Source organism: Hemiscyllium ocellatum, chromosome 31 (assembly GCF_020745735.1).
Source record: "Hemiscyllium ocellatum isolate sHemOce1 chromosome 31, sHemOce1.pat.X.cur, whole genome shotgun sequence".
NCBI lineage: Eukaryota > Metazoa > Chordata > Chondrichthyes > Orectolobiformes > Hemiscylliidae > Hemiscyllium > Hemiscyllium ocellatum.
Genome location: NC_083431.1, coordinates 10,400,017 through 10,415,400, shown reverse-complemented (window position 1 = coordinate 10,415,400; position 15,384 = coordinate 10,400,017). Strand labels below are relative to the sequence as shown.

Below are 15,384 nucleotides of genomic sequence, written 5' to 3'. Positions count from 1 at the left end.
CACAGCCAATCCCATCCTTGCCTTTCTGCCTCCTCCCCATAACCTTCAATAATCGACTGACATTTCCAAAGTTAGGACCCCTCTTCATCCAAACAGCGATTGGGGGGGTGGGAGGGGACAGGGGCAAGATGGATTGACACTGGCAGGGGGTCAAAGGTCGAGAATCGAGGGATATTAGAATCAAGTAAAGGAAAGAGCTGGATAAAGTGTTTATTTGACATAGGCGGCTTTGAGATCGTACACAGTCAGAGTTAGTGACAGAGTCAGAAACCACATCAATCAAGAGGAGATTCCATAAGCGGCTGAATGAAAAACAGAGGGATAAAAGGGAACAGGTAAGGCACGTGGGATAAGAATTCCCATGGAGGATCAACCCCAACACTGACCTGCTGGACCTACTGGTGCCGTAATCCTGTGACACAATACCTTCTCAAGAAGGGACTGAGCAGCACAGCTGCTGCAGCATGAAACCAGCTCAGAGATTAACCCCTCGATGACCAGGACTAGGACAGCTCACAGGCTTCAGTGATCGAAGAGAATCATCGTGAAGCCAACTCGTTCAGAGGACAATCCCACCCAAGCCGGTACAGGGCGTTCCTCTTTCAGGGGCTCTCTCTCCCCCTCTGCTCCTCCCACCACCTCTCTCCGTATTAAATGACGGACAGTTTCTGCGTTTTAAACTCACGGAGATGGCTGAGCCAATCTTCTTCACCACCTCATCCTGGATATTGTTACTACACAGGATGTAGTCTGGAGCGATGCAGGTCTGACCACTGTTCGTGTACCTTCCCCAAGCGATACGTCTGGAACAAACAAACAGGGTGTTCACAACAAAATAATTCATTCAAAGTTTACTGCTAAAACAACAGAATTTTATAGCAATGAAGGGAGGCCATTCAGCCCTTTGCATGGAATCCTCCTGTCCCCTCACTCCTCCCTTTGGCCTGTACCTACCATAACTCTGCTCAGTTACTCCTTTCAACTGCATATTAGTTTCTACTCCAAAGGGAGATTTTTCTACTTGTTCAAAAGACTGTTGGTTGAACCTTTATTACCCATCCCTAACTGCCCTGAGGTGGGGGTAAGCTGCCTTCATAGGTTGCCACTAGGCAGGGGCACCCTCAGTTCTGTTAAAGGGAGGGAATTCCAGGATTTGGACCCAGTGACACCGAACAAACGGCAATACATTTCCAAGTCAGGATGGCGTGTGGCTTGGAGGGGAATTTGCAGGGGGCTGGTGTTCCCATGTATCTGCTGCCCCATTGGAGCCTTAATCCAGCGAAGGTCTTCAGCACTTACCACGCAAAAGGTCAAACCTTCCCAGCAAACCTGTACACAGCCCAGCTTTCACTGTCACAGAGCAGAAACTCAGCAAGCTCACTTCAAAACAAACACGCACAGGTGCAGTGGCAGCAGCAAGAGACAACCTACTCTCTTTGGAAAATGAAACAAAGCTCTCAAAACCAGAGTTAAATTGTAGAGTTAAGCTCTGCCCGCCTTCCATCAAACACCGTACATACTCAAATCATAAAATGGTCTCATGTAAATGTCAATCCCTATCTTTGGCCAGAAATATCTGAAAGCTTCCATATACCTCGTGGGAAAGTCGACTCTAGTTCAACTAGAGGTTTAGGGTGAGAAGGCAAAGATATAAAAGGGACCTTTTTCATGCAGAGGGTGGTACGTGTACGGAATGAGCTGCCAGAGGACGTGGTGGAGGCTGGTACAATTATAACATTTAAAAGGCACCTGGATGGGTAAATGAATAAGAAGGGTTTGGAGGGATATGGGCCAACTGCTGGCAAAGAGGACTAGATTAGTTTAGGATATCTGGTTGGCATGGACGAGTTGGACCGAAGGATCTGTCTCCGTGCTGTACATCTCGATGACTCTATCACAGATAACAGATCAACATTTATGAGTCAATCCTCCAGCTGTTTCGCTCCACTCTGGGTCTTTAGAATTACTGCAATTTGTCGTGTTTTCTGTTTTTATTCATTTCGAGATCAGGCAGCTTTTTCATGCAGAGGGTGGTACGTGTATGGCATGAGCTGCCAGAGGATGTGGTGGAGGCTGGTACAATTGCAACATTTAAAAGGCACCAGGATGGGTGTATGAATAGGAAGGGTTTGGAGGGATATGGGCCAAGTGCTGGCAAAGAAGACTAGATTAGCTTAGGATATATGGTTAGCATGGAAGAATTGGACTGAAGTGTCTGTTTCTGTGCTGTATATCTCTATGACTCTATAACTTTAATTGGGCTTTTGCTAATGATATGGTATAAATTTTGACAGGCAAATTAGTTTTGGCCCTTCAAAAGTAGTATCCATGTAATAGTCAACCCCATCAATTTAACCTGAAATATTCGACTAGTACACAAGTACACACTAAGTTAGTGTGCACATGCAGCAAGTGGTTACAAAGGTTAATGGGATGCTATCTTTTAGAACGAGAGGAATTGAAAATAAACGTTAAGAATGTTATGTTTCAGTTTTATGAAGTATTACTGCAGGAGATGTGGTCTCACTATATCTCCTTATTTCAGGAGGCATTGGGGGTGGGTTCGGAGGAGAAGCTTTACTAGATAGAGACCAGGAACGAGTTAGTCAACTTCTGAGGAAACGCTGGACAGGCTGGGCTTGTTTTAACTGGAGTTTAGAAGAACAAGGGGTGACCTGATCACAGTGTCCAAGTGGACTCTAGGGGGCGAATCCAGAGCAAGAGAGGACAGTTAAAATCAAGAGAAGGGTTCTGATGATATATTGGATATGAAACATTAAATCTGTTTTTCTCTCTGCATACATATGCCAGACCTGCTGAGTTGCTCCAGCACATTTTGTATTAAATTAGCACTTTTTTTGAATTGATCTACGTCAAGGGATCAATATTGGACGGGGGACTATCCTGCTCCTGTTTAAATAGTGTCACCAGATCTTTAGAGGGGTCACCCAAAATACAGCCCCTCCAACAGTGCAGCACACCCTCCGTACGGCACAGAGAGAGAGAGCCAGCCTAAATACTGAGTTCACATCTAACTTTCTAACTCATGGTAGAGCACTGTGACTGCAAAGGAAAGCTCTCTCTGCACGGTCCCAAAAATAAGCCAACTACAGACAGACACTCACTGCCCGCTGCAGCAGTGCAGCACTGCCTACTCTGACAGCGAAACCAACCTGCAGGCCACGTCCAGGTCACAGTCAGCATCAATGTAACACGGACTTTTCCCGCCAAGCTCCAGGGTCACAGGGGTCAGGTGTTTGGCCGCAGCCTCCATGACGATCCGGCCAACGTTGGTACTGCCCGTGTACAGGATGTGATCAAACTGCTGCTTCAACAGCTCTGTCGTCTCAGCCACCCCTCCGTTAATGACAGGGTAAAGATCCTGGGGGAAACAATTGGGAAAGTAAACCATTCCCGGAATGCTCCATTCCTGCCCCAAAGACCAGAATTATACTGACACTTTCGACGATAGGGACACTGAAGGAGACCATCAGCCCATTCAGCAAAACCCTGACCCTCTTTTACTTTTAATTCCTGACGAAGGGCTTAGGCCCGAAACGTCGATTCTCCTGTTCCTTGGACGCTGCCTGACCTGCTGCGCTTTTCCAGCAACACATTTTCAGCTCTGATCTCCAGCATCTGCAGTCCTCACTTTCTCCTCTTTTACTTTAGTCAGCCTTCGTTTCATATTCCTTGAACCCAGTACCAGGTTCTGTGGGTCAGTCTACTCAACAGTGCTACCTTTCAACACCCCACCCTGTTCCTTGGCCAACATCTCGGTCTCAGGCCTGCTGCAGTGCTCCAGAGAAGCTCAGTGCAAGCTGGAAGAACAGCACCTCACTATCCACTAGGGGACCCTGCAGCCCTCCGGACTCAATACAGAGGAACCTCTATTATATGAATGTCAATTATCTGAATTTTGGATTATCCAAAGAAGATCTCAAGGTCCCAATAGAAACGTTACATCAAAGACGTGTTTCCAACACTGATCGTGCTTTTTGTTTAAAGTGATTAAAAGACAGTTCAGGCACTGTCTCCAAATGACTGACCTCCCACCCTCTGTCTCTGCACACTTTCCCTGGAGTTCTACACAGGCGTGTACGGTAAACTGTATTGGAAGGAGGGGTGGTGTGCGGGGGCAGGGCAGACGGGGGTGCGCGTTGGGGTCGGACAGTGGGGCAGGTCACACAGGGGTCGGGGTCTCGTGCGCAGTTTGCTGTTACCTAGACTCCTGAACGGGGAGGGGACTTAGCAAGTGATCACTATGTCAACCTCTTTGAACTGGGGGTGGGGGGTGAGTGTGGTGGGGATCGTCAACAATGCTGTAGGTCCCTTACATACAGTGTGTCGCTGCTTAGAAACAAACCTTGAGACAGAGAGAGGGAGCAGGGCAGGCAGAGCGAGGGAAAAGAAAACTTGCGAAAACTCTGAGCCCCAGAGGAGAGGCATTGAATCAATTAACCAAATAATCAATTACCCAAACGAAATAGTGCCTGCCCATCTCATTTGGATAATTGAGGTTCCTCTGGATTTCCTGATGAAGGGCTTATGCCCAAAACGTCGAATTTCCTGCTCCTTGGATGCTGCCTGACCTGCTGCGCTTTTCTAGCAACACATTTTCAGCTTCCTCTGTATGGAGTCAATCATTTTGGCACCTACTCCCATGTCCTTCACACACACCTTGATGTCACACAGACTGCTACCACAAACGGCTCATTGCCAGCCACTAATGGTTCCAATTACAGCTATTCATTCCCCCAGGGCTGACCTTTACCCATTCCCCTTCTCTGGTCAACTGTTTTTCTCTTTCTATGTCTGGGCTCCATCTCCACCTATCACAGAGATGTACAGCATGAAATACCACCCAATACCATTTACTCCTCTCCCCTCCCCATCTTTAGCATAAATACCACCCTTTCCTGGCTACCATCAGTTCTGAAGGAAGGTCAACAGTCCCGAAATGTTAACTCTGTTTCTCTCCACAGTTGCAGTCAGAATTTCTCCCAGAAATTTCTGTTTTTGAGTCTGACCTTTAACACTTTTCAGACATGGAGGGGTCACTAGACGGAGTATTTGCTCCTTGGATTTCCAGTTGTATTTTCCCTTTTACAGTGCGCCTTCCTGTATCTTGTATGTAGGAGCAGTACAACTCAGATACCCAACAGACATTTGTTACAAATCGGGTCTCTGCACCCTCCCCAGCTTCCATCCCATCCAATTTCGAATCATACTTTGAGGGGGACACAAGTTCTTGCCCCACTCCTGTTGGTTCTGATTCTTATAGGGCAGCAACTTGGGGGAATGGTGACAGAATCAGGCGAGTGGTCTTCGTCATTGAATGGATTTGCTGGATGTTCGCCAGTCTCTGCAACTCCTGTCCTACACTCACCTTATCCAAGTACTGAGGAAGCAGCTCCCCCAGTAACCGGGCTGTGTTCTCACTCACTTCAGATGGCTTCAGGACTGCAGCATTTCCTGGGAATGGGATCATATTATACATCACCAGCAAGTAGTTGCATAGATATTATTACGCTGCATTAACAGTTATTATCGAGCAAGTTATGACTGAACGATAACAGTGCAGAAACAAGACATTTGTCCCAAAATGCCCAAGTTGATGTTGGTATTCCTCATAGACTTCCTTCTACCCAGTCAACAAATCCTCCCATCCCCTTTTCTCCCACTTTCTTCATCCAGCATCTTCCTAAACACATCTCGAATATTCACTCCAAACACTCCTTGGGGTAGTGAGGTGCACATTTTCACCATTCTCTGGGGATGAGGTCTTTCTCAAATCCTTGTTAGGGATTTGTTAGTGACTCACATATTTTGGGAGTGGAGATGACAAATCGAACATTTCTGCTCCTGAGCACTATCCAGGCTCCTGCTGTGGGGCAGATGATGGGTTTAAATCTCACCATGGGTAAATTCCGTTCACCAATCTTGTCGTTATAAAGCCAGCCATTGTGACCACAACAATTAACATCGATTGTTGTAAAAACCCATCTGGTTCACTAGGGAAGGAAATCTGCCAAAGATGTTGGAAAAGCACAGCAGGTCAGAATCAATGTTTCAGGCATAAGCCCTTCATCAGGATTCCTGATGGAAGGGTTTATGCCGACTCTCCTGGTCCTCAGATGCTGCCTGACCTGCTGTGCTTTTCCAGCATCACACACTTCGATTCTGATCTCCACCATCTGCAGTCCTCACTTTCTTCAGAGGGAAATCTGCTGTCCTTACCTGACTCCAGACACACACCAATGGTACTGACTCTTAATTGTCCTCTGAAATGGTCAAGCCACTCTGTTCAAGGGCAACTAGGGATGGTGAACAAATGGTAGACTCTCTCATACAGTCAGAGAGATGTACCAGCACGGAAACATGCCGACCAGATATCCCAACCCAAACTAGTCCCAACTACCAGCACCAGGCCCATGTTCCTCCAAATCCTTCCTATTCATATACCCATCCAAATGCCTCTTAAATGTTGCAATTGTACCAGCCTCCACCACTTCCTCTGGCAGCTCATTCCATACACTCACCACCCTCTGTGTGAAAAAGCTGCCTCTTAGGTCCCTTTTATATCTTTCCGCTCTCACCCTAAACCTATGCCCTCTAGTTCTGGACTCCCCCACCCCAGGGAAAAGACTTTGTCTGTTTATCCTCTCCATGCTCTTCATAATATAACACGCATGAGCACAGGTTCAAAGAGGAAAAGAAAACACATTTAATCTGATCAAACGTATACTCACTGAGCCAGACTGACAGGGTGGGAGTGGGTAATGGTGACTGGCCTGAACCCGAATCCATTCCTGTTGGGCAGGTTACTTTAAAGCAGGGCTACCACCTCAAAACAACACACAACACACACACAATACACACACACACACACACACACACAATACACACACTCGCTAACATCAGTCACCAGGAGAGAAAGAGCAACAGCTACTGAGAAAATCCAGAGGGCAGCTGCGTGACCACCAAACAGCCCACAGGACGGAAACTACATTGCTGATCACAATATGGCTTAGTACAGCAATGGCTCTGCCCTAGACCATAAGAAATTACAGAGAGTTGCAAACGCAGCGCAGCCCATCACGCTAACCAACCGTCCATCCATCGACTCCACCCACACTTCCCGCTGTCTCAGGAAAACAGCCACCCCTCCCACCCCAGTTATAACCTCTTCCGACCTCTTCTGTCAGGCAGGAGATACAGTAGCTTAAACACACATAGCAAAAAGGTTCAACAGCAGCTTCTTCCCCTCTGTCATCAGACTTCTGAATGGAGCTCTCAAACTTTAAATTTAATGTTGATCTCGCTCCTTCTGCGCTTTCTCTGCAGCTGTAAGATTGTATTCCTCGCTCTCGTCTGTTACTCTAACACACATTGTATGGTATGATCTGTCCGTACTACATGCAAAACAAAACTTTTCACTGTACCTACATACATGTGACAATAGCAAACCAAATTAAATCTTCCCTGCAGAGACTGAGAAGTAATTAATTAATGAGTTTACCTGCTGCAATCGCCCCAATTAGAGGATGGACTATAAGAGCCAAGGGATAGTTCCAGGCCCCTATGATCAGCACCACTCCGAGAGGTTCTCGATGGATATAAACAGTGTCCATTAATGTCATCATACTCTTTGGAACGTGTTCTGGTGCAGTCCACTCGGGGAGCTTGGTGATGGCCAGGGAAATCTCATTCAAAATGCCGGAAATTTCAAACACCTCCACAGCAAAGTCATTCTGCAAAATCAAACTGAGCCAGTCAAGTTCACACAGACCTCCCCTCCCAGCTGCCGGAGTTCTGCTGAGAACATCTTGCCTCACTCCGTCCTTGCTGACCTGCCCTCGTTCCCAAATCCCCACAGCCGCAAACTTGAAATTCCAAGCTCAAATCCCAGTCCTTCCCACTCCTGCCTCCGTAACATCTCCCCAAACCTGACCCCCGTCACTTGGACCACATCGGCAGCATTCTTTATTTGGCCCTCCTCGTGTACTTGTGAACTAGATTCCATGATCAGGATTTTAATTCTCAAGGCTCTCTGCCACAAAAATCCTTCTTAAAACTGGCCTCAATCATCGAGAACAGAGTGCAGTAGAATAAAGGTTATAAAGCTGGATTCGTCACCCAGTGAGTGGGCAACCTGTGGGAATATCTGCCACAGAAAGTTGAAGCCAAAACATAATGCTTTGTGGAAGGAGATGGATATACAATAGTTCTTAGGGCTGGGGGGAGGTCAAAGGGTACGGGGAGAAAGCAGGAACTGGATTCTGGATTGGATGATCATATTGAATTAGTAGAGCAGGCCTGAGGGGCTGAATGGCCTACTCCTGCACCTATTTTCTATGTAAACCAGAAGCTCAGCTGAATGATCCAGAGATCACAAAACCATCACTGACTGCGACAATCACTAACAGCCAGTATGGAAGGAAACTGAACAGCCTTACTTGGTCTGGCATTGGTATGACTGCACAATATGATGGCCTCTGTAAGCAAAAACAGCAAGTGCTGGAGAAACTCAGCAAGTCCGGCAACATCTATGTGGAGACAGAAACAGACTTAACATTCCAAAGTCCCGGATGACTCTCCCTATGAGCTGAAAGATGTTGGAAATTACTCTGAAAGAGGCAGAGGTCCAGTGCACAAAACAAAGGGGTTGTTAATAATGGAGAAAAGAGAAATAGATGTGAAACAAGAAAATGGGTCCTCATAAGAGCAACATAAACAAACCCAAGCAAGACAAGGAGTTCTGAAGGGTCATTGGACTCGAAAGGGCAATTCTGTTTCTCTCCCCACAGATACTGCCAGATCTGCTAAGTTTCTTCAGTATTCTCTGTGGTTGTTGTAAACAGATATGCGTGTGTGAGAGAGAGAGCGCGTGAGAGCATGTATATATACTGTCCATGTAGGTGTGTATGTCTCAGTCTGTGTGTGGACAGAGTGGCTGTGCACACTGATATTATAGCTCTGTTCCAAACCTTGCGCAAATCCTTTTGCAGCACCATTGATATTTCCCCCTTTTTCTCAATGAGCATTCTCTCCAGCGCCCTCAGCTGCTGGATGCGGAACTCCAGAGGCCGGCTTTTCCCCCGATTATAGGCAGCTCGGGCAGTGGATACGATATGCTGGATTCTTTCCATGATGGATCAACCTGCCAAGGGATACAGAGTGTGTCAATGCTTTCGGCTGTGCTAGCACGATGGTTACCTTACAGAACTAGGCCTGGACTAATTACCCAAAGATAACTGTTCAAATCTTACCATGGAAAAGGAGACATTTAAATTGAGTTAATTAAATTAATGAGGAATTAAAATAAGGAGCTGGTGTCAGTATTGGTGACCATGAAAATACTGTTACTGATTCCAAAAACCCATCTGATTCACCAGGATCCTTTTCAACGTAATTCAAAGATGAATTAACTGGCAAATGCTTTAAAGTGAAATTTGCTTTTCACTTATGACAAAGATATGCCTCACATTGTCAAAGCACTCACATCACTTCACTTCACCACGCACTATAACTCAAACCCTCCATTCCCAGCAACATCCTGGTAAATCTTTTCCGAACCCACTCCAACTTAATAATATCCTTCCAATAGTTGGGCAAACAGAACTGCACACAGTACTCCAGAAGCAGCCTCACCAATGTCCTGCGCTACCTCAACTCCGATAGTCAATGGTCTCAGCAATGAAGACAAACATGCAAAATGTTTTCTTCAGTCACCCTAGTCTACCTGCCACACAAACTTCAGAATCCCCAAAGACTCTCTTCTCCCATCCCTAAGTAAATGCACACAGTCTTAAATAAAACATAGGAATTAGGAGGGGTGTAGGCAACTCAGCCCTTCGAGCCGACTCCACCACTTAACATAATCGTGGGTGATCTTATCCTGGTCTGAACTCCACTCTCCCGCTTGCTCCCCGGGGCCCTTTATCCCACTTTTCATCAGAAGCCTTTCCATTTCTTTCTTGAATCTGCTGAGTGATTCTGCTTCCACTGCGCTCTGGGACAGAGAGCTCCACAGACTCACAACCCTCTGAGAGAATCAGTTTCTCCTCTCGGTTTTGAACCCACCTCCTCTCACTCTATATCTGTGCCCTCTTGTTCGAGACTGTCCCACAAGGGGGAACATCTGGTCAACGTCTACCTTCTCAATCCCCTTCAGCACTTTACATTCCTCAGTTAGATCCTCCGTCATTCTCTGAGCCCAATCTATTCAACCATCCCTCATCTCTGGAGTCAATCTGGTGAACCTTTGCTGAACTGCCTTTCTCAAATAAGGAGACTAAACCCGGACACAATATTCCAGGTGTGGTCTCACTAATGCCCTATAATGCTTGTAACACTTCTCTACTTTTAGAAAACAAAAGAACTGCAGCTGGTGGAAATCTGATGGATTGCAGGAGAAACTCCCGCAAGTCTGACAGCATCTACGGAGATCTCTGCATCATCTACGGAGGTCTCTGCATCATCTACGGAGGTCTCTGCATCATCTACGGAGGTCTCTGCATCATCTACGGAGGTCTCTGCGTCTTCTACGGAGATCTCTGCGTCTTCTACGGAGGTCTCTGCAACATCTACGGAGGTCTCTGCAACATCTACGGAGGTCTCTGCATCATCTACGGAGGTCTCTGCATCATCTACGGAGGTCTCTGCATCATCTACGGAGATCTCTGCATCATCTACGGAGGTCTCTGCATCATCTACGGAGGTCTCTGCATCATCTACGGATGCTGCCAAGGATTTCTGTTTTTGTTTCCTGTAAGTGCATACAGTCTCATGGGGCCATAGCAAAACAGAAACAGTGGCAATGGGACTCTTTTCCAATCCCTACCCTCTCCACCTTCAACTCCCTGCCCTTTTCAACAACAGACCATACACAGGAACACAGCTGCTGCCACAGTATCACAGCCTTCGTCCTGCTTTTGACCAGAATCTGTTCCTAACTTTGTGTTCTGCAATATTTACCTTAGCTTGAGCAAACTTCCAATTTCACAGAAACCTGGATCACATGACCTTCTCACAAACCCAATAATGTCAATCTCAGTAAAGCTAATTACACCCCTTCCCAAACTTCTCTCTGGATTCGAAGGAGCCTTCACAAGACAAAATACAAGTTTTTTTTCCCAAACCACAAAAGTCATTCATAAGATAAGCATCATCCCTCCATCACCAGCAGCAGTGGATACTATCTACAAGAGGCAGTGCAGAAATTCACCAAAGATCCTTAAAAAGCACCTTCCAAACCCACAACCACTTCCGTCTAGAAGAACAAAGGCACAGATGCATGGGAACACCACCCCCTTCAAGTTCCCCTCCCAGCCACTCCCCATCCTAATTTAGAACATAGAACATTACAGCGCAGTACAGGCCCTTCGGCCCTCGATGTTGTGCCGACCTATGGAACCAATCTGAAGCCCATCTAACCTACACAATTCCATTCTCATCCATATGCCAATCCAATGACCATTTAAATGCCCTTAAAGTTGACAACTTGGAAATATTTTGTGGTCCCTTTAGCGTCGTTGGGTCAAAATCGTGGAATTTGCTCCCTAATGGCATTGTGGGTCTATCTTCAGCATGGGGACTGCAGCAGTTTAAAGGGTAAAAAATGAGGTCTGCAGATGCTGGAGATCACAGCTGAAAATGTGTTGCTGGTTAAAGCACAGCAGGTTAGGCAGCATCCAAGGAACAGGAAATTCTGCAGTTTAAAGGAGGCAGTTCTCAAGGACAATAAATGCAAATCCAACAAGTGACAAACACAGACCAGGAGTTAGCTTTGAGAAGAATAGAGTGAAGCAGCTGTTGCTGAGGCAGGTTACGAAGGCAATAAATGAGTACAAAGGGTGTGACTCAATAATGAGTTGGGTAAACTGCATTTACCCGAAGCAAAAAGATATAAACAACTATAAAATAAAAAAAAATATAAACACAGTCTAGAAATCTGAAGAGAAAGGAAATATCCATTGCAGGCAGAAGCTGCTTGGAGCTGGGTTAAACTGGATTATGTTGAACTTGATTGGCTTAAGGTTTACCTGATGAAGGAGCGACGCTCCGAAAGCTAGTGTGCTTCCAGTTAAACCTGTTGGACTATACCCTGGGTGTTGAGTGATTTTTAACTTTGTACACCCCACTCCAACACCAGCATCTCCAAATCTTGATTGGCTTAGACTGGGATAGACCATAAGATACAAATTTAAGGAGGAGATAGGTTTTTTTTAAAAAATTAGTATCAGGTTGAAGGGTTATGGGGAGAGGGAGAGAGAGAGCAGGATCGGTGGTTAGGCCAAAATCAGCCATGATCTAATTAAATTGTGGAGCTGAACACCCGATACTTGCTCTTAATTCTGGTATAAGAGCAGAATTAGGCCACTCAGCCCATTGAGTCTGCTCTACCATTCAGTGAGATCATGTCTGATCTGATCATCCTCAACCCCACTTTCCTTCCTTTTCCCTAGACCCCCTTTCTAATTGAAAGTCAGTCTGTCACAACCTTGGGTTGGTTTGGATTGGACTGGGATATATTTGGTTAGATCAGGTTGGGTTAGATGGGACCGGATTGGGTTAGGTTTGGTCCGGTTCAGTTTGGACTGGGTTCCCGTTTAGATACAAGCCACGTCATCCCAACCAAACCTGACATTAACACCTACCATCACCCTCCCAAGGCAGTAGCAGTGATGAGTCATATTAGTGTCAAAATAGTAATGATTACCAGATTAATGATAATCTCACTGAGGCCTAGAATCATCCGGCATGGAAACAGACCCTTCGGTCCAATCAATCCCTGTTGACCATAATCCCATAAACTAGTCCCACCTACCTGCACTTGGCCGATATCCCCCCAAACATTTTTTATTCATGTACTTATCCAAATGTCTTTCAAATGTTGTAACTGTGCCCACACCCACCACTTCCTCAGGCAAACCACCCTCCATATAAAAAAAGATATTCGCCTTTTTTAAAATCCCTCTCACTTTAAAAATGTGTTCCCTCGTCTCAAAATCCCCATCTCAAGGAAAAGACAACTACCTAAGCCCCATTATTTTGTAAACTTCTATCAGGTCACCTCGCAGCCTCCTACACTCCAACAAACAAAGTCCCAGCCTTTCATTAAAACTCAAACCTTCCATATCCGGCAACAGCCTGGTAAATCCCTTCTGAACCCGCAATAATAATAATAATAATAATAATGTCAGAAGTTACACAACATCAGATCATAGTCCAACAAGTTTATTTGGAATCACAAGCTTTCAGAGCGCTGCTCTTTCATCTTGACTAAGGGGCAGCGCTCTGAAAGCTTGTGATTTCAAATAAACCTGTTGGACTCCACAACCACCTGATGAAGGAGTGGTGCTCCGAAAGCTAGTGCTTCCAGATAAACCTATCGGACTATAACCTGGTGTTGGGTGATTTCTGACTTTGTCCACCCCAGCCCAACACCGGCATCGCCGCTTCAACAGTAATAATATCAGAGAAGAGGCGATGGGCTGAATGGCCTACCTCTGCTTCCATGGTTTATTAACTCTTTCTATCTCTTTATAGAGTTACCTTTCTCTAACAGCTTAGTTTGCTTTTCAGATTTAAGTTAAAAATCACACAACACCAGGTTATAGTCCAACAGGTTTCTCTGGAAGAACCTGTCCTGACTTCCAGAGCACTGCTCCTTCCTGTTACCTGATGAAGGACGATATCCTGGTGTTGTGTGAGTTTTAATATTGTCCACTCCAGTCCAACGCCTGCTCCTCCACATCATTTCAGATTTAAAGCATTGCAGTATTTTGGGAGACTATTGGCACATGACAGACAAACACTGACAAGTCCTGAAGGAGCGACCAGACCCCGACCCATCATCACCCGGTCACCCCAGACCCATCCGACCACCCCATCACCACCCGGCCTCCCCCATCACCCACCCGGCCTCCCCACCCCATCACCCACCCGGCCTCCCCCGACCCATCACCACCCGGCCACCCCCGACCCATCACCACCCGGCCACCCCCACCCATCACCCACCCGGCCTCCCCCGACCCATCACCCACCCGGCCTCCCCCGACCCATCACCCACCCGGCCTCCCCCGACCCATCACCCACCCGGCCACCCCCACCCATCATCACCCGGCCACCCCAGACCCATCACCATCTGGCCACCCCAGACCCATCACCATCTGGCCACCCCAGACCCATCACCACCTGGCCACCCCCACCCCCAGCCAGGCAAGTGTATGAAACCATACTTACCCCTTTCCCCAAGTAGAGCTCAGTGGTTAGACTCTGCTTTCTCTCTCTCTCTCTGTGCACTGAATTTCTCCAGCAATTTCTGTTTTGCCTCTGGAAGAACGTTGGGATGGGGCGGGGTTGTGCTTTCTGTGATGACCGAGGAGGCCTGGGGAATGAAGCAGACAGCTTTGATCAGCGAGTCCTTGCTGTCCCTGTGGGACCCCTGCGCCCGAGCTCAGTCAGTGCCCGCTGCAGCGGCTCTCACCCGCGAGGGGGGCACCACTTACGCCGGAGCTAGTCTCGCTGTCGCTGCCCGAGCGGCCTCGGCGTTTGATGCAAACTCTCTCTCTAGTTTTTGCCCTTTAATTTGTTAGGGAGGCAAAGTGCAAAATTTGCAAAATGCAGAGCACCGGCGAGCGCAGAGGGACAAACCACCGAGAGCTCAAAACTGCGATCAGATTCCCCGGGCTCTGCATTGCAATAGAGCCTTCTGCTGCTTTATTTCTGTTAGTGACTGACATTAATGCAGAGGGAGAAGGGTCACTCCGAGGGTTATCTGCATTTTACAGGCAAGATTTAACTCCTGTTTCCAGGTGAATATTTAAACATGTTCCCATTGCCACAGGGAGACTAACACCGACTGTAAATCCCAAACCTGCTCTGGGCTGATGCTGCTTAAGTTTAAACACGTCTTTTTAACAAATCTCTGTCACTTTGCTAGTGCTCTTCAGCTGTCAGCGCCCCAGGGAAGCGGTGTATAGGGGCGCTACATTAACGCAGGTCTCCGCTGTCTGGGCTGGAAGCGGTTTACAGGGGCGCTACATTAACGCAGGTCTCCGCTGTCTGGGCTGGAGGGTTTGCAAATCGAATCCGCCGAGAAGGTCACCCGAAAGAGATGTGCGTTGCTCTAGCGCCTTTCGCCACCACCGCGCGATCGGAGGAGGCGCGGCAGCTGGCCTGTGCACGGCACGATCCCACAAGCTGCAACGCAGGGCCAACATGCCCGGGTCATGATTTGGAGACGCCGGTGTTGGACTGGGGTGGGCAGAGTTAAAAACCACCCAACACCAGGTTATAGTCCAACAGGTTTATTTGGAAGCACTCTAGCTTTCGGGGTGTCCAATTAAACCTGCTGGACTATAACCTGGTGTTGGG

The 15,384-nt window shown here is 47.2% G+C and overlaps 1 protein-coding gene across 4 annotated transcripts in view; it reads right to left on the bottom strand.

Moving 5' to 3' along the window:
* LOC132830589 (aldehyde dehydrogenase, dimeric NADP-preferring-like) overlaps window positions 1-15,168 on the bottom strand; it is a 28,508-nt gene extending 13,340 nt beyond the window's left edge. Inside the window, exons 1-7 of one of the 4 annotated variants that reach the window (XM_060848430.1) lie at window positions 15,116-15,168; window positions 14,251-14,395; window positions 8,991-9,163; window positions 7,523-7,754; window positions 5,390-5,475; window positions 3,174-3,382; window positions 686-803 (exon numbers count right to left, since the gene is read on the bottom strand). In XM_060848430.1, the coding sequence (XP_060704413.1) occupies window positions 686-803; window positions 3,174-3,382; window positions 5,390-5,475; window positions 7,523-7,754; window positions 8,991-9,152 (807 nt within the window). In that variant the 5' untranslated portion in view covers window positions 9,153-9,163; window positions 14,251-14,395; window positions 15,116-15,168. Of the gene's footprint in view, window positions 1-685; window positions 804-3,173; window positions 3,383-5,389; window positions 5,476-7,522; window positions 7,755-8,990; window positions 9,164-14,250; window positions 14,396-14,494; window positions 14,709-14,884; window positions 15,081-15,115 lie in introns of those variants that run through there. The other 3 variants (XM_060848429.1, XM_060848428.1, XM_060848427.1) reach the window with 3 other exon arrangements.
* Between the last annotated feature and the right edge of the window lie 216 nt (window positions 15,169-15,384).